The sequence below is a fragment of the Candoia aspera genome, chromosome 1 (genome assembly GCF_035149785.1).
Source record: "Candoia aspera isolate rCanAsp1 chromosome 1, rCanAsp1.hap2, whole genome shotgun sequence".
NCBI lineage: Eukaryota > Metazoa > Chordata > Lepidosauria > Squamata > Boidae > Candoia > Candoia aspera.
The window spans coordinates 331,602,829-331,628,886 of NC_086153.1; the positions used below are offsets into that span (position 1 = coordinate 331,602,829).

The window sequence follows — 26,058 nt, forward strand, 5'->3', positions numbered from 1 at the left end:
CAGAGATGATAGTTAAAGTGGAAATACAAATGATAACCCAAGAGAATGACCTGGATAATGACTCCTTACTGGATTTACAAAAGAGGTTTGCTGAAGCCCCTAAGAAACTTTTGAGATGGGAAAAAGAAAAACTGAAGAGAGGTCAGATCTTATGACAACATCTGAATGAATTAAAGATCAAGACTGCTAGAAGCAAAAGGAAGGAGAACAAAGTTGGTTGGTTTGACTAAGACACGTTCTATACAATTCTGGGAACCCTTTATGGACTTTTTGCTGATGCTAATAATTTATGGATTTGTGTCTGGATAAGGGATGGATTATGGGAAAAAGAGATACTTGCATGTAACCTTATAGGGGGTGAAGAAGTTTGTTTGTACTTGTTGTGATCTTTTCGATCTTCAAGTCACTTCTTTAAATATTTCTTTTCTCTTTTTCTTATTTATCCTCTTTCTTCTTTCCCTTTTTTCTTCTTTTGCACTTCCCATTCTCTCTTTCTTTATTTTTCTTTTCCTTTCTGAGTTCAGTTTGTATTGTCTTTTAATATTGTTTTTTTTTTAATTTCAATAAAAATATTTTTAAAAAAGATGTGTGGACTTCAACTCCCAGAATTCATGCTGGCTGGGGAATTCTGGGAGTTGAAGTCCACTCATTTAAAGTTGCCAAGTTTGAGAAACACTGCTCTAAAACATCTCAGAAGTGGACTGAACTTTTAGAGGTAGATTTTCCCACCCCTTCATAACACTTTACCCCGTCTTTAATACTGCAACCTCCCCACACACGTGGGAACTCCTGTGGGGAGGGGGAAGCTGACCTCAGGCTTCCCAAGCTTGGGCTCACCAAAGGTCAGGTTTGGAAGAATTCAAATCCAACCAAAGGCGTTGGGTTGGGAAAGACTGGATTATATCCAACCAGCACTGCTCAGGAGGACATCCCAAAGAGATCCAGGCTGGATTTTTCTATTCCCACCTTCTCACCCTTGTTGGCTCTACAATCAGTACTTGTGAATAATCTATGATTATTTTAATACCACCCACATTTGTTTTTGTTTTTTTAAATCCTCTGGAAAATCCAGCCAAGAATTCTTCAACAGTATCCATTCCTAGCGCAGTAGAAGATAAAATAATCCCAAGGGGGAGGTCCAATGACTTGATCCAAACAAACTCTGTTTAAAAATGTCTGCCATTTGAATCCTAGAAGTTTGGGCTACTCGGGAGACTCTCTACTTTGCCATTATTGATAATATATTCCATCCTTTGAATTACTGTTAAACGAGTCCTAGAAAACAGACAACTTTACCTTGATTTTTGAATATAATCAGCATGAAGTCCTACCATCTGAAATTCAATGCTTGTCTGACAAAAAAAAAAGTCATGGTTTTAATCATAGTTCGGCCCAGGATAGCATTGGCCAGAGGTAGGTGGATGGGATTATTCCTTAAATCCCCGGTTGGCTTGCATCTTCTTATAGAAGTTCTCCGTCTCTTCTGTTTGCCCATCCTTTTCCCCCACTGTTAAGCTGGTTGGTTTTCTCCGCAGCGTTGATTCCCGGCTGGATGCCCCCAGAATGCTTTCTCCAGGGCTGGTTTCTGCTGAAACCAACGAAGCGCTCCCTCCCAGGCCCATGGCCACATTGATGGTGGCCACACTGCCATAACGGGGCTCCTCCTGTTCAATGTCGCTGACCGAGGAACCAGGTGACACTCCAGCACTTTTGGCAGGCCGGAACCCATGGTAATCTTTGCCCATCTCATTGAGCTCATAAGCATCTTGGCCATCAGAAGTTTTTTGGGTGGCCTTCCATTCCCAAGGGCCATTTCCAGAAGATAAATGCACCACTGGGTGGTGGGGGGCATGGGCATCGATGGTAACAACACTAGAGCTGTCTCGTTCTGATGGGGAGCAGTACTGGGAAGAATCAGAACTGGTGGAGGACGAAGACGTCTCTGAGTGTTTGGGTGTCACCGATGCCATCCCGGGTTGCTTGGACATTGCAATCACCTGCATGAGGCGTGGCGGATTGGCCACCCGTTGGGCTGCTCCCTTCTCAGCCATCATCATCCACTTGGCCCTCACAGCTGAGCTGCTTTTGGGTGACATGTTAGCACCAGCGTTGGCTTGACTTTCCTCGGGGATGTGGACGAGTGGAGTGGCCCTGGGTCTCGGCTGGATGAGGACCCGAGGACCCACAGAGGGACGCTCAGCTGTTCGAGCCTGAACTGCAGGGTACAGAGATGGTGGGATAGGATCCTCTTCTTCTCCAGCCAAGGAGTCTGAACAAACACGCCGCGCAACCTCTTCTGCCAAGGTCATTCCACGGCCTTCCACTGATTTCTGTTTCCATTCAGTGATCAGCTGTTTAGATCGGGAGGCGTCCACTGGGACGTGGATGGTCATATGGCGGCGAGCAGGGTCATCCATCGAGGGGGTGCTGACCCGTGGCAACGTGTTGCTGAAGGTAACCATGTTTTCTTTGCCCATAGGGCTCCGGGGCGCTAAGAGGTCCACATCAACACTTGCCCGTTTCAAGCTCCCAAGCGAGTTCTTCTCACGTGGCACTTGCCGGTTCATCCCCTCCAGCCGGGTCTGGGGGTTGAGCTCATCTGTGCTGACCGACTTGTTCTGGTGATAAACGGAGTCATGCCCACGTTGAGTCAGGGCTCTGAGAGCATCCTTGGCAGGAGGGTTGGTGGGAGCCTTCTCTATTGGTGCCCGGAAGTTGCCCACTGCATGGTAGGCCTGTGTGCAGCAAGGAGCATGGGGTAAAGATCTAAAAAAGCTCAGATGAGGATGGAAATATTTATTCTTGACTTCCCTATTTTGGATAAGCAAAACATACATGGTACAGCTCTCTGGGACTATACTACTTAACAATGTGGGCAGGAGAGAGATTTAACGACTGGATATTCCTATGTATTAAAAATTGACATGTTACAAAAAGCTGATATGTCAGTCACAACTATTTTAAGACTATCCTTTTCCAGATAACCCACCTTGGATTTCTATGACATAGGAGAATGTTTCAAGCATTCCATACTGGTACAGTCTGAGAAAGGCTGCCCAACATGATACGTCTACCAGTCCTAGAAGACAGGACCCCTTCTGCTCCCTGGTCCGTCTTCCCACAGTACTTGGAAAGACAGGAACTTACCAGGTAGGCAGCAATGCCAGAACCAATCAGGAAGCCCACGTAAACATCAATAGGGTGGCTGCGGTATTGGGTGATCTGCGTCAAGCCACAGATGCCAGCTGCGATGGCAAAACCAAACACCAGGATTGGCTTGAGGAGCTTGGTGCTGTCTGAGATTATGGAGTTGAAATACATCTGCGGATGATAACGGAGACATTGTGCAGTGACCCAATTGCTTAGACCTGGAACCTTGCACTGGACTGCGATTGTGACAGTATAGCTTTGCTAAGAACAGCCCAATCACACCAACACTCTGGACGGCATATAAATTTAATAGATTATTATTATTATTATTATTTTGGGGGCACCAAGATTTAAGGCAGCATAATTTCCTGCCAGCTTGGGGACAGAAGGGGAGTGCAGCAAAGCAGCTGTGTGACTGAGTTGTTCTTAGTAAAGCTACACTGTCACAATGTGCCCTTCCTTGCACCCAGAATGCTTCTGCGCTGCGCTGCCATCTATACAGCTTTAACATGCAACTATCTAAGGGTCAGGATTGGTGGCTGAAATTCCAGTCCTGCCCAACATTATCTACAGGTAGTCCTCACTTAACAACCACAATTGGGACCAGAATTTCAGTTACTAAGTGAACTGGTCATTAAGTGAATCCAACCTGATTTTACCACCTTTTTTGTTGTGGTCGTTAAGCAAATCACTATGGGCGTTAAGAGAACTATGTGGTTGTTAAGCGAATCACCCAGTTCCCCATTGATTTTGCTTGCCAGAAGCTGGCCAGCAAAGGTTGAAAATGGTGATCACGTGACCACAGGATGCTGCGATGGTCATAAATGCAAATCGGCTGCCAAGCGCCCAAATCACGATCATGTGACTGCAGGGACACTGCGACAGTTGTAAGTGTGAGGACTGGTTGTTAAGTTGTTTTTTTCAGCACCATTGTAAGTCTGAACTGTCACTAAACGACTGGTCGTTAAGAGAGGACTACCTGTACCATGTAAAAGCCTGCAGTTGGCATGCTTGGCATTCTGGTTACTCCGCACATGGCATTTTTTTTCTTTTTTTTTCCTGTTGTACTGTCGACCAATTTATTGAAACTATGGGTCTACTAGTGAACCATTTGAGCTGTGTGAACCTGTCCCCAGGATACTGGTTTCGCTCAGCGGAACTGCTTAATGGCAACAGGTGGTTTCACAGTGTTGGGAGTCAAAACCTGCAAACGTGGTGGGCGTAGTGTGAGCCTTCTGGGGCTTGTATCACAGCATTATGCCTGCTACCTTGCAGATTTTGACTCCCACCCCTGCAGGCACCAGTGCAGTGAACTCAAGATGGGCAAAACAAAAACAAAAAAACTACCTTTATGCCTTCCCAGGGAATCAGACGAACTCATGAAGGAGGAGCAGTTCATCCTTCACCATTAGCCTTGATAAACTACATCCCCATGTGCAGGGGAAGTCTACCTGTCCATGCCAGATTCTGAGGAACAAACAATATGGAAGGACATTTGTGCTCAGTCACTTGAGCTCAGTGTCTTGCCTGTGGCTTGCTTGTAAGTATCTGGCTGACAACTGTGGGGGACAAGATGGTGGCTTAGATGGACATGCCTTTATCTGACCAATAAGTGCTCTTGATATGTTTTCACTGAATGGACAGGAGGAGAGAGATAACTGAGAAACTGAGTTTCTGGGAGTCAGGTGGCATATATGGGAGTCCCCCATGAGGGGGAGATGGGCGGTGAATAAATTTACAAATAAATAAATAAATAAAATATAGTTTTAATAAATTATTATTGTTATCATTATAACAGAAGAATGAAATTGACTATATCAGGTTGACTAGCTGACTACAGGTAGTCCTTGACTTACGACCATTTGTTTAGCGACCGTTCAAAGTTATGACAGCGCTGGAAAAAGCTACTTGCGACCGGTCCTCACACTTACAACCATTGCTGCGTCCCTGAGGTCATGTGATCAAAATTCAGGCGCTTGGCTACCAGCATGTATTTACAATGGTTGCAGTGTCCTGGGGTAACATGATCACCACTTGTGACCTTCTCAGCCGGCTTCCGACAAGCAAAGTCAATAGGGGAAGCTAGATTTACTTAATGACCGTGGCAAAAAAACCGTAACATCAGGCATGACTCACTTAACGACTACCTCGCTTGGTGATGGAGTTCTGGTCCCAATTATGGTCATAAGTCGAGGACTACCTGTAATTAGTGTTGAGTATATGAAGGCATTAACTAACCAAATATGGAACCTCTAATACTTTCTCTTTCAAAAGGTCTTTTTCAAACTGGCATCCTGCAGATTCCTGTAATACCCCAATAGGTGGTTGTCAGCCCCCTCCCCCCTCCCATTTTTATTAATGGGAATCATAGTGGGACTCTCAGCTCTGAGCTCAAGACTCCGCTAGGGCTGTGCAAGCTTTTCTGGGCTGATTTTGTTTTGAGTGACATGCTGGGGCAGGGGCCGGGTGGGAAGGAAGCATTTTGAGAAACAGTTTGCAGAGCCAAGGCAAAAATTAAATTTCATTTCATTACATTACATTTAAATGTAATTAGAATTCAATGTCGTTAATATGATTATGCCGCAGTATGTCTTTAATAATGTTCTCTTTCTGTTGCATTAAAAACGTAATTGCGTCTCAGCTACTGGAGGCCTCTTTGGCCTTAGACAGCACTTCTCTGCGCTGTGGCACGCAAACACCTTTATGATCCTGATTCTTTCCAGGACTGAGAGGAACAAGTAAAACTCACTGATACATAGACGGCCGCAAAAGCAGACAGCGTGGCATGCTGAGAAGGGAATGTTTTCCTACAAGGGAGAAAGAAATCATACAAACATCCATGAGCCTCCACCCGCAGTCAGGAGACACGATGAAAACTCCTTAATTTCACAACACACACCAGCAAGTTCAACTACAACTGCAGTTGGGAAATTTAAATGTTTCTTAAACTTTCTGTTCTCAGGACACCTTCCCACCTTTAAAAATCATGGAGGACCCCAAAAGAGTTTTTGTTTGTATGGGTTATATTTATCAATATTTACCGTATTAAAAATTAAAACAGACACATTCGCAGACTATTGACTGAATCATGTAAAAAGTAACAATATTAAACCCACTAGATACTAACATAAATAATAATAACGATGTTTGCCTTCTTTCTAGTGTGGGTCAGGAAGCCAAAATGAAAATATATCAAATTCCCTCCCCATAGAAAGAACAGAGAACCATAAACTCCCTTTGCCCAGCAATACAAACTAGGAAGTCAAACCAAACTTGAGGGTGGGGCAGAATTATTTTAGTCGATTGGCAGGAGAATGGAAGAAAAGACATCTCATTTCGGTAGCCTGGACTCTAGTCTCCCAGGACTAAAAGTAAAAGCAAAGGGGAAGACGAGTACTATATACCTAAAGGTACCAAGTCTGACTTTATAACTACAGCAGAATGAGACAGAGGTAGCAACACAGATGATTATTGTGCTACTGGTGCTCACCCATAATAATAATAATACACCATCTATGCAAGCAGAAACTCATACACAAGGGACCATATGCTAGTTTCCGGCTGCAAAGATGTTTATTTAGGAAAGAATTCCTAACTATGATACAGTAACGTCTATTTTCAACATCTCAGTAGCTCTTGCCACTTGCATGTTGGCTAAACCTGGTTTTAAAAGGGTGCAAGAAAGAAGCACAATTCTATTCTAGCAGTAAACTTTCAAATACATGTCAGATTCCCCCCAAAATCCCATGCAAATTTTCTAAGAAACTGTGGCTGGCGATATTGGTGTGATAGCAACTGTGATCAGCCAAGGTGAGCTGGAATGAATGACATTAAAGAGAACCAGACTGCACGTAAAAGCAAAGGCCGCTTTCCAGAGCAGGTCTAAAAGAAAAGGAGGTGGACTAACCTGGCTGAGAGAATGGCATGTTGGTCTTGACCTGAGCAGATATCTTGAGTGATGTAAGGGTTGGACTCACAGGAGATAGCCAAGAGAGTGTAGTTGGGCTTACAGACTGTCAAGAAGAAAGGAGCGTGGTATCCTGTGGCTAATTGGATGACATCGGTCACCAGGGCTGTGGCACAGAGGCCAAACACGTGGACACCTGAAGGGGGAACAATTTCAGCTAGGGTTAGGCCCTGGAGTTGTGGGATGAATGAAAGGACAAAGGGCATCTTTGAGCATAGGAAGGATTATTCTTAGCTTCCAGTGAGTAGCTTTGCCACTTACCATACCCTCAGTAGAGAAAGCAGAGGGCTGCTTTGGACCAAGGGCACCTTCCAGCCTCTGTTCAAGAAACAGAAGCTGCCTGCCGGATGCTTAACCAACTGCACAGAGTGGAGCACAGCTCCACCCAAGCAGTTCGCTATCATGGTTTCCTCTTTCATACAAGGAACCTGTCCTAAATTTTAACACCGACCTTTTAAAGAAAGGGGGCCAATGAGTATTGCTCAGTGGATTAGGAATGAAAAATACAAGAGGAACCTGATGGGGAAATAAAGTCTACTGGGAACCAGGCCTGCAACTAGGGTCTGTGTTACCTGGGGCAGGCATGGATTCCGCGCCCATTTTGCCCCCCCCCCCCAGTGTGGCGCCCAGGGCACATGCCCCGCTTCCCCCCCACCTTAGTTTCGGCCCTGCTGGGAACACTCTGCTGTTAATCACAAAATTATATCTGTCTGAGGGATTCAACCTTAAATAGTGTCCCCAGCCCACCATTTTGTTATTTTTTTTAAACAAGTTAATTTGGGAGCAGAGATTCTAGGAAGAGAGATCTCCTAAGTTATCGTGGGAATTTCGTTCTGAAATGTGCCATGGTTCATGACCAAATCATTACATGAAACAGTGATTCTTACTCCAACTGAGAAGGTACTCCACTGCTTTTCTAAGACAGCAAGAAAACCAGTGTGTTTCCAAGCAACCCAAACAGCAGTGTGAGACCCTTTGTATTCGTTTCCTCACAATTTTTTTCATTTAGGATCTGCTGGAAAAAAAAGCCCATTTGCAATCTATCTTGGTGTGCCAACATTGTCTGAACCTCTCGGACTCAGGGACATAGAGCTGAGGAGGGCCCAAGCTTCACCTATTAAACTAGAGACACTGGGGTGGTCAAAAAAGTCAAGATGGCGGCTTTGATTGTGTGGTTGCAGCACCAACTGGACATTTTATTCCAAAAAGCGGAAGGATGCAAACAGGCTTACCCACGAACCGGACCGTTCTGCGGAGAAAGGAGTTGAAATTACAACCGCCGGCATTGATGCTGCCTTCAGAATTGCTGCGGCCCTTCATCTTCGACTGCAAGCAATACACAATGCCTTCGCCTACCATGATCTGCCAAGCAAAACAGCAACTTCAAATGCCAGCTCCTTCCTTCCATCTCCCTGCCGTGGACTGTTCAAGAGGTTTGGGGGTTGGGCATTTCTGCTACAGGGTGCCTAAGCCTATAGTCCTGTGGGTACCAAGGGGCAAGCTTTTAAAGATGGAGGTAGGCAGGTCCGAGCCCAGAAAAGGAGCCTTGGGAGGACTTCTTTGCTGTTCTTATGGTTGGGGAAAGAAAGATCTCTAGAGTAGTGTTTCTCAGCCTTGGCAGCTTGAAGATGTGTGGACTTGGCTGGCTGGGGAATTCTGGGAGTTGAAGTCCACACATCTTCAAGCTGCCAAGGCTGAGAAACACGACTGTAGAGGGCAAGCATGAAAGCAGATGATAAAATTACACACCATTGAAAAAGTGCAGAGATAGCAGATCTTTCTCCATTTTGTTTAATCCTAGATTTGTGAGGAACAGGGGTGAGTCAGCCAGTGAAACAGGTAAGCAAAAGAATACGGGTACAGGAACTCCTTTCTTAATGACCACAACTGGGACCGGGATTTTGGTTGCTAAGCGAAGCAATCACTAAGCAAATCTGACCCAATTTTACAACCTTTTTTGCAGCAGTCGTTAAGTGAATCACCACAGGCATTAACTGAAGCACATGATCGTTAAGTGAATCATATGGTTCCCCACTGATTTTGCTTGCCAGAAGGCAGCTGGGAAAGTGGAAAATGGCGAACATGTGACCATGGGACACTGCAACGGTCATAAATGCAAATTTGTTGCCAGGTCCCCAAATTGTGATCACGTGACTGCAGGGACACTGTGATGGTCATAATTGTGAAAACCAGTTGTAAGTCATTTTTTTCAACACCGTTGTAAGTTCGAACCATCACCAAATGAATAGTTGTTAAGCGAAGACTACCTGTAGTGTCAAGAATTAATAACACAAGGCAGATTTAGCTGGTGGAATTCACTGCCACATGTTTCAGCGATGGCCATGAGATTGAATAACTTTAACAGGAAATTAGACAAATTCATAGAGGAAAAGAAAAGGCTATCATTATTATTTACCTTGATTACCATAAGGAAAACTTTGACATTCAGCAACAGTCTATCTCAAATAGGCTGTGCATCAGTCCAGACAGTAAAATGGATTTGGAGCATGTGTGGGTGTGCACATAACACCTGTGGGGAATTTTAAACCAGTGTTTTTCAAACCTGGCAACTTTAAGATGTGTGGACTTCAACTCCCAGAATTCCCCAGCCAGTCATGCTGGCTGGGGAATTCTGGAACTTGAAGTCCACACTCCATGCAAGCTCAGGAAAAGATACAGTGGCTTCAAGCTGTTCCTGATGGATGCTCTCAATCACATTTTGTCTTTTTAATCTGAATTGCTGCACATCCCTCATTTCTGAATGTCACTTGCCACAATCTTTAGGATCTGCCTGGAGACTTCCCATGCTGGACCAAATGGACTTTCTGACCAGCAGTCCAACTCAGAGGACAGAATAATTAAGCAGAGGACTCTTGCTTTCAAGCCCAGCTGGTTTCAGTGCTGGAAATGGTGGGATGAATGGGGTTTGGGGAAGGATTCAGCAGTAGCCTTATATCACCTTCCTCCACCATCCAACTCTCTCCCAGGTGCCTTCGGACTATAACTCCCAGATGGTGACCAGGAATTGTGGTCCCAGACCATTTGGAGAGTCCCTGTTGGAGAAGGTTGCCTTATGTTCCTGAGGGATCTATATGGGAAGAGGAAGACAGCTGTTGATGATTCAGGTGGCCTTCTTCAGGGAAAGAGAGGGGAGCTGTGATCACACTGGTACAGATGCCATCTTGACTCCCCCTCCTCCATTGTAGACACCCCTGAGAATTGGACCTTTTGGATATGAGTTTTCCAATCAGCAAATATGATGAAGAGTCCCAACCGAGAACCAGTATGGGGTAGAGGTTAAGGTGCTAGACCAGCCTTTCTCAACCTTTTGACCCTAGAGGAGCCCCTGAAATATTTTTCAGGCCTCAGGGAACCCCTGCACATTCAGGCTCAGATACAGGCACAAGTTACAAAATTATTCTATTTGTTTCATGGGTAGGCCTGTATATATGCATTGACAGTGTTCTTAAACTAAAAATAAAGAATGAAACTTACCTCTAATGTGAAATTACCTGAATTTGAGATGATTTTTTAAAATAAATCATGATCTCCCACGGAACCCGTAGTGACCTCTCGTGGAACCCTAGGGTGCCACGCAACCCTGGCTGAGAACCCCTGTGCTAGACTAAAACCAGGAAACTAAGAGTTCTAGTCCTCCCTGAGGCATGGAAGCCTAGTTAGTCCCTCCCTCTCAACCTAACCCACCTTGCATGGCTGTTGTTGTGGAGAAAACAGGAGGAGAGAGCATTATGTACACTACCTTGAGTTGTACAGATAAAGGCAGGGTATAAATTCAATACATGATGGAGGAGGAGAGGAGCATAGCAGGTTCCAAGTTACTCACAGAAGCTGCGGGAGCTGCAAATGCCAGGCTTAGCAGCATCAGCAAAGGAATCATTTCTTCATTGCTTTCTACGTAGGGCATGGAGAGCGCTCGGTCATAACACTGGAAGCCCACCTTGGCTGGCCTGAAGAGGTCTGTCAGCTCCAGGAAGTACAGAGTCACGATGGAGGATGCAACAATGGGCAACTGGGGGCCGGAAGCAAAGAGACTGAGCAAGGAGTTGACAAATTAGGTCTGTCCTAATGAGCCCCAGTGACAACATCTGCCTGGGAGCAGAAGAGACGTGGGGGGGGGGGTCAATGTTCACCCTTAATCTAGGAGGCCCAGCTTAAACCTTTGAGCCACCTGATTCTCCACCTTCCTTCAGTTGCTGGGGCTGGGGGCTGGTGGGTGGAGAAACCGATGAAAACCTTTTCCTTACCTCGACAAAGTAGAAGCAGGGAAGGAGCGTCATGCTATCTTTGGGAGCCTTTGCCTTGTCCTTAGCAGAGATCATGGTGTCAGAAGTGGGATTTGTGGGAACGGGTGGGCAGGGCGTGGGAATGAGAGCCCCAGCTCAGGTTCTGTTAGGAGACAAGATTTATTTATTTATTTATTTATTTTATTTCTATAGCCGCCAATCTCAGCTAGTGACTCTGGGCAGCTTACAACAATAAAACTATAAAACAATTACAATTAAAACAGTTAAAATATAAAATAAATACAAAATAAATATACATGGCTACCAAGCGAGCAATGCATGAATGTTAATACAGCCAAGAGACAGAACCATCCACACGCTTGAGGCCCCAGGCCCGGGCACAAAGCCAGGTCTTCACAGCCTTACAAAAGGCCAACAGGGTCGGGGACATCCTAATTTCTGGAGGGAGGATGTTCCAGAGGGCAGGCGCAACAGAGGAGAAGGCCCGCCTTCTAGTTCCCGCCAACCAACATTCCCTGGCTGACGGGACCCGCAGCATACCCAACCTACTAGATCAAATTGGACGGGCAGAAACAACTGGGAGAAGATGGTCCATCAGGTAACCTGGCCCCAAGCCATGGATAATATATAAAGGTGGAAGAATCTGCAACAGGGGGAGGTGACAGAGCCAAGAGATGGACTCTGCAAAGGTGCAGAGCAGCAGCACACCATATTGCCCTACTGTCCTACAATGCTTTCTTACGGATACCCAATTTCCAAAGAAAAGTCCGCAGAGGCTTCAAAGGAGTGTGTGTGCATTCACTTCAGTTTCCAGGAGGTTGGGGTGGGGGGAAAGGGAGGAATAATCTTTTGAAGTTTCTAGAGAGCAGGGACTGGCATCTATGGAGGGAACGTCAAAAAAGTCAAGATAATGTTCGCAACTGAAGCCCTGCATAGGACGCATGTAGAAATGGAGCAAGGCTTCCATCATAAGGTCAGGGCTGTTGTCATGACTTTTTTGATTCCACCCCCCCCCCCACCAAGGCGCTTTTGGAAATGAGTTTTCCAAGCATCAACTATGCTAGTTTCAAATCCTGGCACCCACAGATTACACCAACAAGCCACATGGTTTTCAAGCATTGTTTTGCTGCTGGTCCAAGTGGTAGATTGGATCAAGCAACATAAAATCTATTCACTGGGCAAAACCCAAATGTTGGGCTGTAAGTACACTCCAAAGCCATCCCACCGTACATATTAGACGACCCCTTACTCCTGTTAAGATGTGGCATGAAGATGGGGTATCAGTGTACAAGGGAGAGTGCATCATCCCACATATGGCATAACACACCTTTTCCAGGGTCCAGATCCCCAGGCGGCAAAACATCCAACTGACCAATGAAGATGGCTGCATGCCAAGTCTGATCATTGCCCCACCTGACTTGGGAGTGTCTATTCCAGCCTTCTCCATGCAGTGTTGCCTAGAACTGTTGGACTACAGATCCTATCATGCACAGTGCCACTCGTCAGGAATGATGAGAATAGTTTGACACCTCTTAGAGGAACAGGTGGGCTGACAGCGCACTACCGTGTCTGGCAGTGGAAATTCCATCTAGCGATCCTGAGACAGAATCTTTCCGGTCCTGCAAAAATCTGACATCTTGTTTAGCTGGAGGACATTGCGCCCCCAACCATGAGCTCCAGCCCCAAATTGTGATCTCTTCAAAACTTCAGGGAATAATATTTATTTGAATTCCTCCTCTAGAAGTTAGTGGTTACAGCACAGCAAGAATAATACACAGAATGTGAATGACACAGATTTTGGTCATATTTGTTTCGCTTCTGAAATGAATGTTGAATCTAGCAGTGAAAGACTGAAGGTCCTAAAAGTGACCAGAGATACATATCCTTGTTTGAAAATCAGTCTCTACCTATCCTGAATCCCAGCTGAAACTTGGGGAGACAAGGAAGCAGTCCATCCATTCTTGGTTTCCCTTTTGATTATTTATATCTCCCCAGCAGAGTTTCAACTGATGTTTAGTTATGGCTACATGAGCCAGTAGACATGATTCAGCTTCCCACATTCACCTCTGTAAAATAATATCATCTCAGTATTTCTCCAGGGTCAGCAAAAAGACAAGTAAAGCAGCTACCACTCAAAAAAACGATCTATAACATGGTTGCAGGAAGGGACAGATGTGGTGAGTATCTCTAATTTTAGTACTTTATCTCTATTATCAGCATCTTGTTTGCAACAGCAGACAGTCGGGAGCCATGTGAAGCATTCCTACTGCCTGTACTCAATGGTATATTGCCTCTACACATGCAGGATCCATTTAACCATCACAGCTGACGGAACACACTAGACCGCTCTGCATTTATTCTATCCGGCCCCTTTTTGAAAACTTTAACAAAAATGCCAGCAAAAGCTTGTCTGTCATGTGCTGTACATGTGAGTTCCCAAGGCACAGAATTTCCAGATTCAGAGGAGGGTGGGGTGGGGGTTTGGCAGAAAACAGCAAGTGGTCAAGGGACAGCTATGTTTTATGCATCATTTAGATTCCCTTCCTTTTCTTCCTCCCTCCCTCCAGCCTTGTCTGAGCGGCAACTGTTGAGAGGATCAATGAACGATTGATGGACTTGACATTCCACCACACTTGAAATAAGGGGGTGGCTTTCAGATCATCCCCCCTCCCCAGAATTAACCCCAAGGCTACACGGGACCAGATAACACAGGCACAAAAAATGGAAGTGCTCTGTTCTTCTCTGGCCCTGGCCTCTCCAGATGAATCCTCCGAAAGCCTCCAGAAACATGGCTGTTGCTATGGGCTAAGGGAAGGTCCCATGGTGGAGGCAATTTTCGGGGGAGGGGTGCCTCATTTTCTTCTGGGGTGCTCCTGGCCGTCAGCAGCATCACCAAATCCAGTCCAGCCCTTTGTCTGGAAGTGAGGCGCAGAACCCCAGGCGCACATGGAATGGGAAATGTGCAATGGCAGATTGATAAAGGAAAAGAGAGAGGAGGGGAAGGAAGGAAGGAAGGAAGGAAGGAAGGAAGGAACATACCTGCCCAACATCTGCGATGCACCCCAACCAGGAAATAGGAGGAAGGGGTGTTGCCCTTTCCTGAAGCAAAGCGTGTGGGCACCGGCTGGACCCCTTCCCCAATCTTCTCACCTTTCTTGTTGCTGGAGGGGGCAGAGTGGCATTTTTTCCATGCCCTTCCGTGCTGGAATTATTGGGGAGGGGGCATTCATTAAAAGCGGAGTGGGCTGCCTTTTCTTGCCTTGAAGGTTAGTTCGCCCACCACTTGTCTCTTTGGAGAAGAGCAAATCAAAGCAGTTTTTATAGGAAACCAAGAAAGAGAGGAACATTCAAATGGGGGCGGGGGGGGGGGCGGAGAGCTTTGCTTGGACTCCAAGAATGGCCACCTGCACCCCACCCTTCATGAGAAGGAGGTTTGAAAGCTATCTCACGCTCCCTTTCCTCTGCCAAGCAAAATGGCTTGAGTGTGTGAGTGTGTGTGCGCGCGTGTGTGTATGCCTGTCTTTCGCCAGCTGCTGCAGGGTTCAGCACAAAGGGGCGAATGGGAGGGGGCTCTGGTTGATTTGTGGGGGGTGCAGAGGGGGAGGAGGTGGTAGTGATGGTGGAGAACTACGTCTGTGCGTGTGTGTGTGTGTGTGTGTGTGTGTTGCATGCCTATGCCCGTATGACTTTGCTTGGTTTCCATAGAGAAGGATCCTTGCGTAGGATGGCTAGCAATCGTAGAAAAATAACAAAAATGCAGGATTAAAAGCCCGCGGAGAAGGGGAAGAAGAGAAGGGAAACCCCAGGATTAAAACAGGGAAGAATAATAATAACAATAACACCAGCAACGATGATCAATAATACAACCAATAATTTTCAGGCAGGAACGGTTTACCCTCTGCTTGGGGAAGAAATGGTGAGGGTAGCATCTGAGCATACCCAGAGTGTCTCCTTCCTCGCGGGCCAGTCCGGACGCTGTTTTCTGGTGGGCGCCATGCACCTGCTCCCCTAACCCGGGGCGGGGGGTTGAAAGGAGGGGGGAGGAGTTGGGTTGCCGCCCCAGCACCTGTGCACAACAGACAGAGGCTGGGGTTTGGGGCGTGGCTCTGACTGTTGCGCCCCGCCCACGCCTGGCACCAGCAGGAGGGGGCAGGGCTCAGGTTGAGACACTCGCCGGCCTTCTCCAAGTGAGCGCCCGCCAGAGTTGTTGGATTACCCACGCTTATCTTCGCCAGCCAGCAATTCTCACCATCTCCAGCTAGCACAGCTGTGATGGAGGTTGGACTCCAAAACATCTGGAGGCTCCCAAACCGAGAAAAGCTGTTCTCCTGAAACTCCAGCGGATAGTCCTACAGCTGTTAGCAGAGCTGGAAGATGGGAGCGGGGACGATGCTGCCTTTTACCAGGACTGTGCTGGTCCCCTACTACAGGCTCTCCAAAAGTCAGACATGCTCCCCAGAGAGCGGCAGATGTCCTCTAGCGTTCTTCCAGATGTAACAGTTGCTGGCGAGCACTTGTGCGCTGATGGGTTATTTGCAATGGCAGAAATGGAAAAGTCTCCTGTTAGCCCGCCCAGGTTCAGTCCAGCCCTTTGTCGGGAAGTGAGGAGCAGAATCCCAGGAGCACACGGGGTGGGAGATGTGTAATGGCAGGTTGAGAGAGGAGGGGACGGGGACTAGGAATTGCTGGCAAAGACCCAGGTTAGTGGCACCAGTCCCTGCAGGGGGCCCATTCAGTGGCCCCAGAGCTTCGTGAGACCCCCAAAAGTTTATGTGCCACCTCCTGATCCCTGTCCAAGAGCTGCTGCCTGATTGTTCTTGTGTGAACAGAAGGATTATTAAACACGCTGGGGAAGATTCCACTGAACAGTAATGAAAGCAATGATACTCTATTGACACACTGACATTTTAACTGAAACTAAAGCAAAAGGAAATCAGATGTCATTTTGCCATGATCCTGCCCAGGATTCAGAAAGGTTTTGTTCATCCACAGCACAAACCTCAAAGACCAAGGAGGGCCCTTGCCTTGAAAAAGGGTTGCAGAGAACTGAAACAAAGAATCCTGGGTGTAGAGTGGCCGTGGGCACATTTGAACTCTTAAGGAAATTTGCAGCCAGGGAGAAAGGCAGCAATACTTCACGAGCCTTACAGCTGCACTCACACACCACACTATATTTGGCTAGTTTGACTTTGGTTTGGGAGGGGAGGAAAGTTTAGTTAGTGTGTTGCACACATCCAGTCAGGTTCGTGAGATTACAGTTCATTTTATTGTGTAAATCAGGAAAAAAATAGGCTAATTCCATAACCAGGTTAAGAGTATTGTGTGAATAAAGCCATTAAAAGACAGCTTCCTTTTAATCCTATGTGGGTGTTGGCATGCAAAGCTTCTAGCAGTTCAGAAAGTTTGGTAGCTAATACACAATTACTGCCTTTGACTCTTAGGTGATTTTGTACACATTTCATGGCATGGTATTGAGGTTCAAAATTCCAAAGACCAACTTCGGCTGGAAATAGGGAGCCTGGAAATTCATTTTCAGGCTAACAAATTTTATTGAAAGGTATAAGCTTTCATGAGCTACAGTTTAGGCTGCTAATCCCTCTGCAACTCCATCTGGTCAAACCTGGATTTCGTTATTCATGTATTAGTTACATCTGAGCTTGACTACTAAAACATGCTTCCATGGGACAGCCTCCGAAAGAACTCATGGTACAAATTTTGCGGGGGTTTTTTACTGCCTCCCAGTTCCTTTCTGGGCTCACTTCAAAGTGGGGCTATTAATTTCATCTCTCCGAAATGGTGCACTGGCAAGTGACACAGAGGACCACTTTTATTTGTGCAATATTGCTGCAAAATGTAAAGATCAGTCTTGGAGATTCAGCTGATAAGCTTGCTAATAAAACTAATGAGGTTTTTTTTGTGTGGGGAGGGACGTGAGGCAGAGTTTTCTCAGGAATGTCACTCTGGAGCTCCTTTCCAAATGCACTAGTCATACCCTCTTCCCTACAATTTATTTATTTGTTTGTTTTTTCAAATTTTGCCACCACCCATCTCCCCCGAATCTTCCAACTGGCTGAAACATTTCTTCTAATTATGTTTTTATGCTGCCCATCTTGAAAATGCTGTTATTTTAACATCCTATGCAACTGCGCAATACGTTCTTTAAAAAAAAGTGTGCTTTTTTTTAACCATAATGTGCTGTGAATTCATGTTTTTCATGATGTTTAGGCTGTCATTCAAAGGTCTTGGGGCAGCACCCAGGGCTGTAGAGTGTCGCATTACCCCCTGTGATATCAGAAAGAGGGCTCTGACCTTGGAAGGAGACATCTGAGACTGTTTCTCCTCTTAGCTTCCTGCCAGACACTGGCAGGCTTTTTCCATGTCAAAAAGCATCAAAAGAACCCGTGAGTGTAATTGGGTGAAGGTAGTGACTTTGGATTTGATGGATCAATAAACTGCCATTTCTTTCTGATATCATGTGGAAATGTAAAGCAGCTCAGAAGGAAATTAAATTTAAAAAGAGAAAACCCTTTAAGGCAGTGTTTCTCAACCTTGGCAATTTTAAGATGTGTGGACTTCAACTCCCAGAATTCCCCAGCCAGCCAGTGAGAATTCTGGGAGTTGAAGTCCACACATCTCAAAGTTGCCAAGGTTGAGAAACACTGCTTTAACGAGAGGCTAGGGAGATGTGGTAAGACATTAGATTTGGTGGAGCTTTCCACATTTTCTGTACAATTGGCGAGCCCAGTATTATTCTGCACATTGCCTTGCAGGAATTATATATCTGTGGATACTTAAATAAATAAATGCTGCTCATCAAAGCAATTGAGAGGTGCCAAAGAACAAGATAAAAGATGCGTATCCCTGCTCCATCTTAAATGCAAAGTTTAATGCCTGGGTTGAAATGAGCAAAATGGATAATATGATACAGAAAAACTGACAACACTTGCTGATAGCATGAAAACATGTGTCAGCTCTTGGGCAGATGCTGTTTCCTAAAATTAATCATAAATACGATTTTTAGGCTCAGCAGATGGTGACCATTAGGGTGATTCTGAGCTCAGAAGTTTAAGTAGGTTTAGACCTGGTTGGTGTTTAAACAGAATTCTTCCAGGGAATTCCAGGACTATAGTCCAGACCAAAAGTTGAAAAACTTTCAAAAGGAAATGGCAAACTACTTCCATTCTGAGAAATGGAAGAAATGCTTGGATGTGTCATAAACTGATGTTGACTCAAAGGGGACTTTATATTTCATTATGATTTTCCCAGGAACTAAGGGTAGCCAAGGTCAGGTCCAGCTCATGATGAGCTAAAATCCTATCACAGCTCACCTCTGGTGCCTTATGGTCTTCTCCTGTGAATGCCAAGATTGTCATGATTGGTAATATTTTCTTAAGGGAAAAGATTATATTTTGTATGTGCTCAGAAATACTCTTGTTCTTCTTGCTACATTTCAACTTTTAAAAGCAGCTCTCCAGGATCAAAGGTCTGATGTGGCATATCCCCTCTTTGTTTCCCTACCTGTCTCTGAGACCAATTAGTTGCTGGGAGGGGTAACGCTTGACTTGAAAAAAGAGGAGGCCTGTAGGAGGGGGAGTCACCACCACATCTTCAAATGCTGATAAATTTTATTTCCTCCTGTTGTTCAGTGCAAACAGAGAATTATCTTCCTCAATCAGTTTGCTGTTTAGGCCGCTTTTAATTAAGCAGAGCACAAATCAAGAGCACATTGGGAAGAAGTTAAGGTCTGTCTTAGTTGTGGTACATCACTTGGAATGGATGCAACAACAACAGAAGTAAAGGCAACCTTGCTGTTTTAACAACAAATGAGAAATGCTTGTGGGTTAAATGGGATAGGATAGGAATGTTCAGCCTGTATCTGTTCTGATTTTGAAAAGAAGCTTTTATGTCGGGGGGGGGGGGGTTGAGGGGGGTAAAGTGCTGTTATCTCAATCTTGTTGCCTTTTAAAATATATCTGTGGCAGCCTGTGGGGAGAGAAGCAGCAGGTCAGAATTTATTCGAAAAAGAGGAGCTGAGAACGCTGCAAGTCCCAGGACCACACGTAGCCATCCAAAGGGTGCCCCCCACTAAAAGCTGCCTCTGAATTTTAACTTTTTAGGTGATAAAGAAGAATGCTATTAAATGCTTGGGAAATAATCATATTAACTGCATTTAACAGATAAAGACAAGATAACGATGGGGCTTTTTGTTTAGAAAGGAGGCAAATGAGGGGGGGCATGATTAAGGTGTACAGAATTATGCATAGGGTTGGTAAAATGGACAAGAAGAAGCTATTTTCCCCTTTTAGAAACAGAGATTACCCAGTGAAACTGACTCCTGGAAGAATCACGACCACAAAAGGAAATATTTTTTACACAACACGTAATTAAACTTTGGAATTCCCTACCATGAGATGTGGTGCTGCCTACCAGCTTGGCTGGTTTCAAAAGAGGGTTAGACCAATTCATGGAAGTCCTGGGGATGAATGGCTATTGATGGCAGTGGGACTGCCCCTGAAGGCCATCTGCTGGGAGACTAGTGGCCTTCCTTGGGCAGTTGGTGGGCCACTGGGAGATCAGACCGCCAGACTAGATGGGCCAGGGATCTGATCCAACAGGGCACGGCATATGTTCTTACGTTTCGTATATTCCTCAGGTCAAATTCAACACCTGGAGACTACAGGGCACATTTATTTTGTTTTCTTGGCAATAGTACTGAAGTGCACTTTCATTCTTCCAGAATTTTTGTTTTGCTTGCCAGTCTAACCAATTTCCCTGAAATCTCCTAGTGGTCTCCTATCCAGTTCTCACCACATCCAATCCTGCTTAGCTTTTTGAGTTCAGACAAGGTTGAACTTTTTCCCTGCCCTATTAACTATATTCAAATAAGTTAATTTTAATTACGCAAGATAAATAACATTAAAGTGTGTTTTTTCCTGGTCTGACCCAATTCCTCCTCTGATCCTGCATACTTTTTGGATATGGCCCCTGGCCTGCCACTCAAAAAGATACATATTCCTCAACCCCCCTCCCCACAAAAATTCCATCCTACTGCCAGAACCATTAAAATATTAAAAGGTATACACTTAACATTGGTATAAAAATTGGATTCAGGCATTGGACTAACAATGATTACCCTGCAGGAATCCCTGAATCCATTCTGTTTTTTATTGATTTCAGTAAAATTTTCTCAATAATATACAAACGTTAAAGTGTTAAAGGAAACAAAGATAGTATTTCCTAAATATTTCTCATAATGACAAAACAGTTTTTCTGAGTCCATCTGCTGATCAGTGCTTTTCCATCAAGCCGTCTGGCAGATCGTCAGAGGCTTGGAGGTCTGCACTTGTAGAAGCCACATAATTCCATCACCGGCTCACATTTATCCAGTCTCCAAAATATTATTTATGCTAATATCACATACTGTCTACTAAATTTTGGGGTCACAATGATAACTCGTAAAAAATTCCCCTGAGAATTATAATTATATTTTACCACCCTTTAGCACCAAAGTTTAAGCACACATCCTATAGAACGGTATTTTCAAAGCTGACAACTTCAAGATGCGTGGACTTCAACTCCCAGAATTCCCCAGCCAGTTGGCTGGGGAATTCTGGGAGTTGAAGTCCACGCATCTTAAAGTTGCCAACTTTGACAAACACTGTTCTGTAGAAGGTGAATGTTGAATTTTATCTTTAAAACTGCAATTTCTAATTGAACATTTATGTTTAAATTGGAATTAAAGTTGAATTAAACCTATAACCCTTCAGCAAAGGATCGTTACCTTGTTGTGGTGCTGGAGCTTGAGCACCTCAATGATGCCATGAGCTAAACCGTGAAGGACCACCCAAGACGGGAAGGTCATGACAGAGAAGTCAGACTAAATGTGATCCCTGGGGAAGGTAATGGCAACCCACCCAAGTATTCTTGCCGTGAAAACTAAATGGATCAGTACAACCAGAGATATGTTGGTATACCATCGGAAGATGAGACCCCCAGGTCGGAAGATGGTCAAAATGCTACTGGGGAGGAACAGAGGATGAGTTCAACTAGCCCCAGACGTGATGATGCAGCTAGCTCAAAGCCGAAAGGATGGCTAGCAGCTGATGGTGCTGGTGGTGAACGGCGAATCCGATGTTCTAAGGATCAACACACCATTGGAACCTGGAACATAAGATCTATAAGCCAGGGCAAATTGGATGTGGTTATTGGTGAGATGTCAAGATTAAAGATAGACATTTTGGGCATCAGTGAACTGAAATGGACTGGAATGGGCCACTTCACATCAGATGACCACCAGATCTACTACTGTGGACAAGAGGACCACAGAAGAAATGGAGTAGCCTTCACAATTAATAGTCAAGTGGCTAAAGCAGTGCTTGGATACAATACAAAAAATGACAGAATGATCTCAATTCGGATTCAGGGCAAGCCATCTAACATCACAGTGATCCAAATATACGCCCCAACCACAGATGCTGAAGAAGCTGAAGTAGAGCGGTTCTATGAGGATCTGCAGCACCTACTGGACAACATGCCTAAAAGAGATGTTATTTTCATCACGGGAGACTGGAATGCTAAGGTGGGCAGTCAAATGACACCTGGAATAACAGGTAAGCATGGCCTGGGAGAACAAAATGAAGCAGGACACAGGCTGATAGAATTTTGCCAAGACAACTCAATGTGCATAACAAACACTCTCTTCCAGCAACCTAAGAGACGGCTTTATACATGGACTTCACCAGATGGACAACACCGAAATCAGATTGACTACATCCTTTGCAGCCAAAGGTGGCGGACATCTATACAGTCGGTAAAAACAAGACATGGAGCTGACTGTAGTTCCGATCACAAACTTCTTATTGCACAATTTAGGATCAGACTAAAGAGATTAGGGAAGACCCACAGATCAGCTAGATATGAGCACACTAATATTCCTAAGGAATATGCAGTGGAGGTGAACAATCGATTTAAGGGACTGGACTTAGTAGATAGGGTCCCGGAAGAACTCTGGACAGAAGCTCGCAGCATTGTTCAGGAGGCGGCAACAAAATACATCCCAAAGAAAGAGAAAACCAAGAAGGCAAAATGGCTGTCTGCTGAGACACTAGAAGTAGCCCAAGAAAGAAGGAAAGCAAAAGGCAACAGTGATAGGGGGAGATATGCCCAATTAAATGCAAAATTCCAGAGGTTAGACAGAAGAGATAAGGAATTATTTTTAAACAAGCAATGCGCGGAAGTGAAAGAAGACAATAGAATAGGAAGGACAAGAGACCTCTTCCAGAAAATTAGAAACATCGGAGGTAAATTCCAGGCCAAAATGGGTATGATCAAAAATGAAGATGGCAAGGACCTAACAGAAGACGAAGCGACCAAGAAAAGATGGCAAGAATATACAGAAGACCTGTATAGGAAGGGTAACAATATCGGGGATAGCTTTGACAGTGTGGTCAGTGAGCTAGAGCCAGACATCCTGAAGAGTGAGGTTGAGTGGGCCTTAAGAAGCATTGCTAATAAGAAGGCAGCAGGAGATGATGGCATCCCAGCTGAACTGTTCAAAATCTTGCAAGATGATGCTGTCAAGGTAATGCATGCTATATGCCAGCAAATTTGGAAAACACAAGAATGGCCATCAGACTGGAAAAAATCAACTTATATCCCCATACCAAAAAAGGGAAACACTAAAGAATGTTCAAACTATCGAACAGTGGCACTCATTTCACATGCCAGTAAGGTAATGCTCAAGATCCTGCAAGGGAGACTTCAGCAGTTCATGGAGCGAGAATTGCCAGATGTACAAGCTGGGTTTAGAAAAGGCAGAGGAACTAGGGACCAAATTGCCAATATCCTCTGGATAATGGAAAAAGCCAGGGAGTTTCAGAAAAACATCTGTTTCTGTTTTATTGACTATTCTAAAGCCTTTGACTGTGTGGACCATAACAAATTGTGGCAAGTTCTTAGTGGTATGGGGATACCAAATCATCTTGTATGCCTCCTGAAGAATCTGTATAACAACCAAGTAGCAACAGTAAGAACAGACCACGGAACAACGGACTGGTTTAAGATTGGGAAAGGAGTACGGCAGGGCTGTATACTCTCACCCTACCTATTCAACTTGTATGCAGAACACATCATGCGACATGCTGGGCTTGAGGAATCCAAGGCTGGAGTTAAAGTCGCTGGAGGAAACATTAACGATCTCAGATATGCAGATGATACCACTTTGATGGCTGAAAGCGAAGAGGAACTGAGGAGCCTTATGATGAAAGTGAAAGGAGAAAGTGCAAAAGCTGGCTTGCAGCTAAACCTCAAAAAAACCAAGATTATGACAACCAGCTTGATTGATAACTGGCAAATACAGGGAGAAAATGTAGAAGCAGTGAAAGACTTTGTATTTCTAGGTGCGAAGATTACTGCAGATGCTGACTGCAGTCAGGAAATCAGAAGACGCTTAATCCTTGGGAGAAGAGCAATGACAGATCTCGATAAAATAGTTAAGAGCAGAGACATCACACTGACAACAAAGGTCCGCATAGTTAAAGCAATGGTGTTCCCCGTAGTAACATATGGCTGCGAGAGCTGGACCATAAGGAAGGCTGAGCGAAGGAAGATCGATGCTTTTGAACTGTGGTGTTGGAGGAAAATTCTGAGAGTGCCTTGGACTGCAAGAAGATCAAACCAGTCCATCCTCCAGGAAATAAAGCCAGACTGCTCACTTGAGGGAATTAAAGGCAAAACCGAAATACTTTGGCCACATAATGAGAAAACAGGACACCCTGGAGAAGATGCCGATGCTAGGGAGAGTGGAGGGCAAAAGGAAGAGGGGCCAATCAAGGGCAAGATGGATGGATGATATTCTAGAGGTGACGGACTCGTCCCTGGGGGAGTTGATGACTGACAGGAAGCTCTGGCGTGGGCTGGTCCATGAAGTCACAAAGAGTCGGAAGCGACTGAACAAATAAACAACAAAACCTATAACCATCTAAAGTAAACCTCCATAAATAAATTATTCTGGATATATCTGTTTATCAGTGTCTGGTTCTGTGCATCAAACTCTCTAAAGTTTATAATATTGTGCAACAATTTATTTCATTTTAATTTATCATCATTCTCTCTGCAAACATTGCCTTAGTTATTGTCAGGTTTCACCACCCAGGCAGGAATGAACAATTTAGGCAAGCCCTCATGAAATCCAAGAATTTCACATAAGTAAAATGTATGGAGAAGTCCGTTTTGTAGGTTGGAAAGGAGAAAGGTACGTACATTAACGCTATGCAGAGAAACAGTCTACAAAACCTCTTACAGACCTTTCTCCTTTCCAGCCGACTTCTTGGTTTCTCTTTGGCTTTCTGTTGTTTTTGCAATTGTCAGATTTGTTATCCTGTTGTTTTTTTTACTGATTGTGTGAGAACTCCCACTGATCGTTTCCATTACTATTAGATAATCTCTCTCTATGGGGAGGTTCTGTGGTGTCATTCTGACATGATATATCTGGAGGGCATCAAGTTGTGAAGGGCTGAGAATATAAAATCTCCATCTCAGGTTTTACTCCTCAGTTTGGAAGGGTCTTGACATCATATTCTTCTGGTGATGTTGTTTGACTTCCCAGACTAGGTCTCCCATACAATTAACAACCATCCCCAACCCTGCTTAGCTGCAGAGCCCAGACATTTTCCAAGGACCATTCCTCTTGTAACCAAGGTGTTTTGGCATATCCAGGCATATCCCCATGGCAACTGAGCAGGGGATCTGAGGAGAAATACCCCACTGGCTATTTCTAGTGGTGGCACTCCTGGCTTTTTGAAGATTATATATATAATTCAGAGCCCCCTAGGCTCTGAATTATACACACACACACACACACACACAAATAAACAAATAAAAAATTCAGAGTCGACATTGAGAAGTTTCAACCTATCTTGTGCTCTCACAGGATATCAAACAGAGTTTTGAGTTAAAATATCCTTTTAGTTAGTTTTGTCTCAGATCAGTTCCCCCTCCCAAGAAAGGATTCCGAATCCAGGAACTTGATTTTCAATATCCAGGGTTAATTTTGGATTCAGTGAAAGTCCCTGTAAGTGTTGCCTTGAAACTCAGGCGCCATCCTTTATTCTGGGGAACTCAATTCTTTGTTGTATGACGATGCAGGCTGACAGCCCAGCTACAAATCATCCTATGTTTTTGCAGCACTAGGCTGGTTGTGCTAAGGATCAATCAACGGTCCAGGCTGGCATTTTTATCTGTGACCACACCTTCTTTTTTCCAAAGGCATCTTCTCAAACAATGCGCTTGATCAGCTGCCCTGTGAACCATCTGAGGCAAAACCCAGGGAAACGGTTTAAATTAAAACCAAGATCAAAACCGATCACTGGGTGGAAGCAAGTGGGGGTGTGTCCTGTGTGGCAGGCTGGTTTCCCTGGAAGGTGGCCAGCCTGGTTGCTTAGCAGTGGGATTGATTAAACTGATGGAGCCAGCATCCTGGGACATTTCAAAAGAAGCCTGGGGGGGGAGGGGGAATGCCACTGTTGCCTTGGTTCATTTGTAATGGGGAGAACAGGGTCATCTCTATGGGTGCAGATTCCAAACACCATCCCTTGCTCGAGTCGAACATCTCCGGCTGCATATCACCAGCACTTGATGTCCTTCTCTGGTGGGTTTCTGGATTTGCAACCCAAGACC

The 26,058-nt window shown here is 44.9% G+C and overlaps 1 protein-coding gene across 1 annotated transcript; it reads right to left on the bottom strand.

The window, feature by feature from the left end:
- Positions 1–1,261: 1,261 nt before the first annotated feature.
- Positions 1,262–11,457, bottom strand: PLPPR3 (phospholipid phosphatase related 3). The gene is made up of 7 exons (XM_063294114.1): positions 11,383–11,457; positions 10,962–11,147; positions 8,350–8,479; positions 7,058–7,253; positions 5,900–5,957; positions 3,148–3,321; positions 1,262–2,735 (listed from the first exon to the last, which is right to left on the bottom strand). The coding sequence occupies exons 1-7, from the start codon at positions 11,455–11,457 to the stop codon at positions 1,428–1,430; spliced, it is 2,127 nt and encodes a 708-aa protein (XP_063150184.1). The 3' UTR covers positions 1,262–1,427.
- Between the last annotated feature and the right edge of the window lie 14,601 nt (positions 11,458–26,058).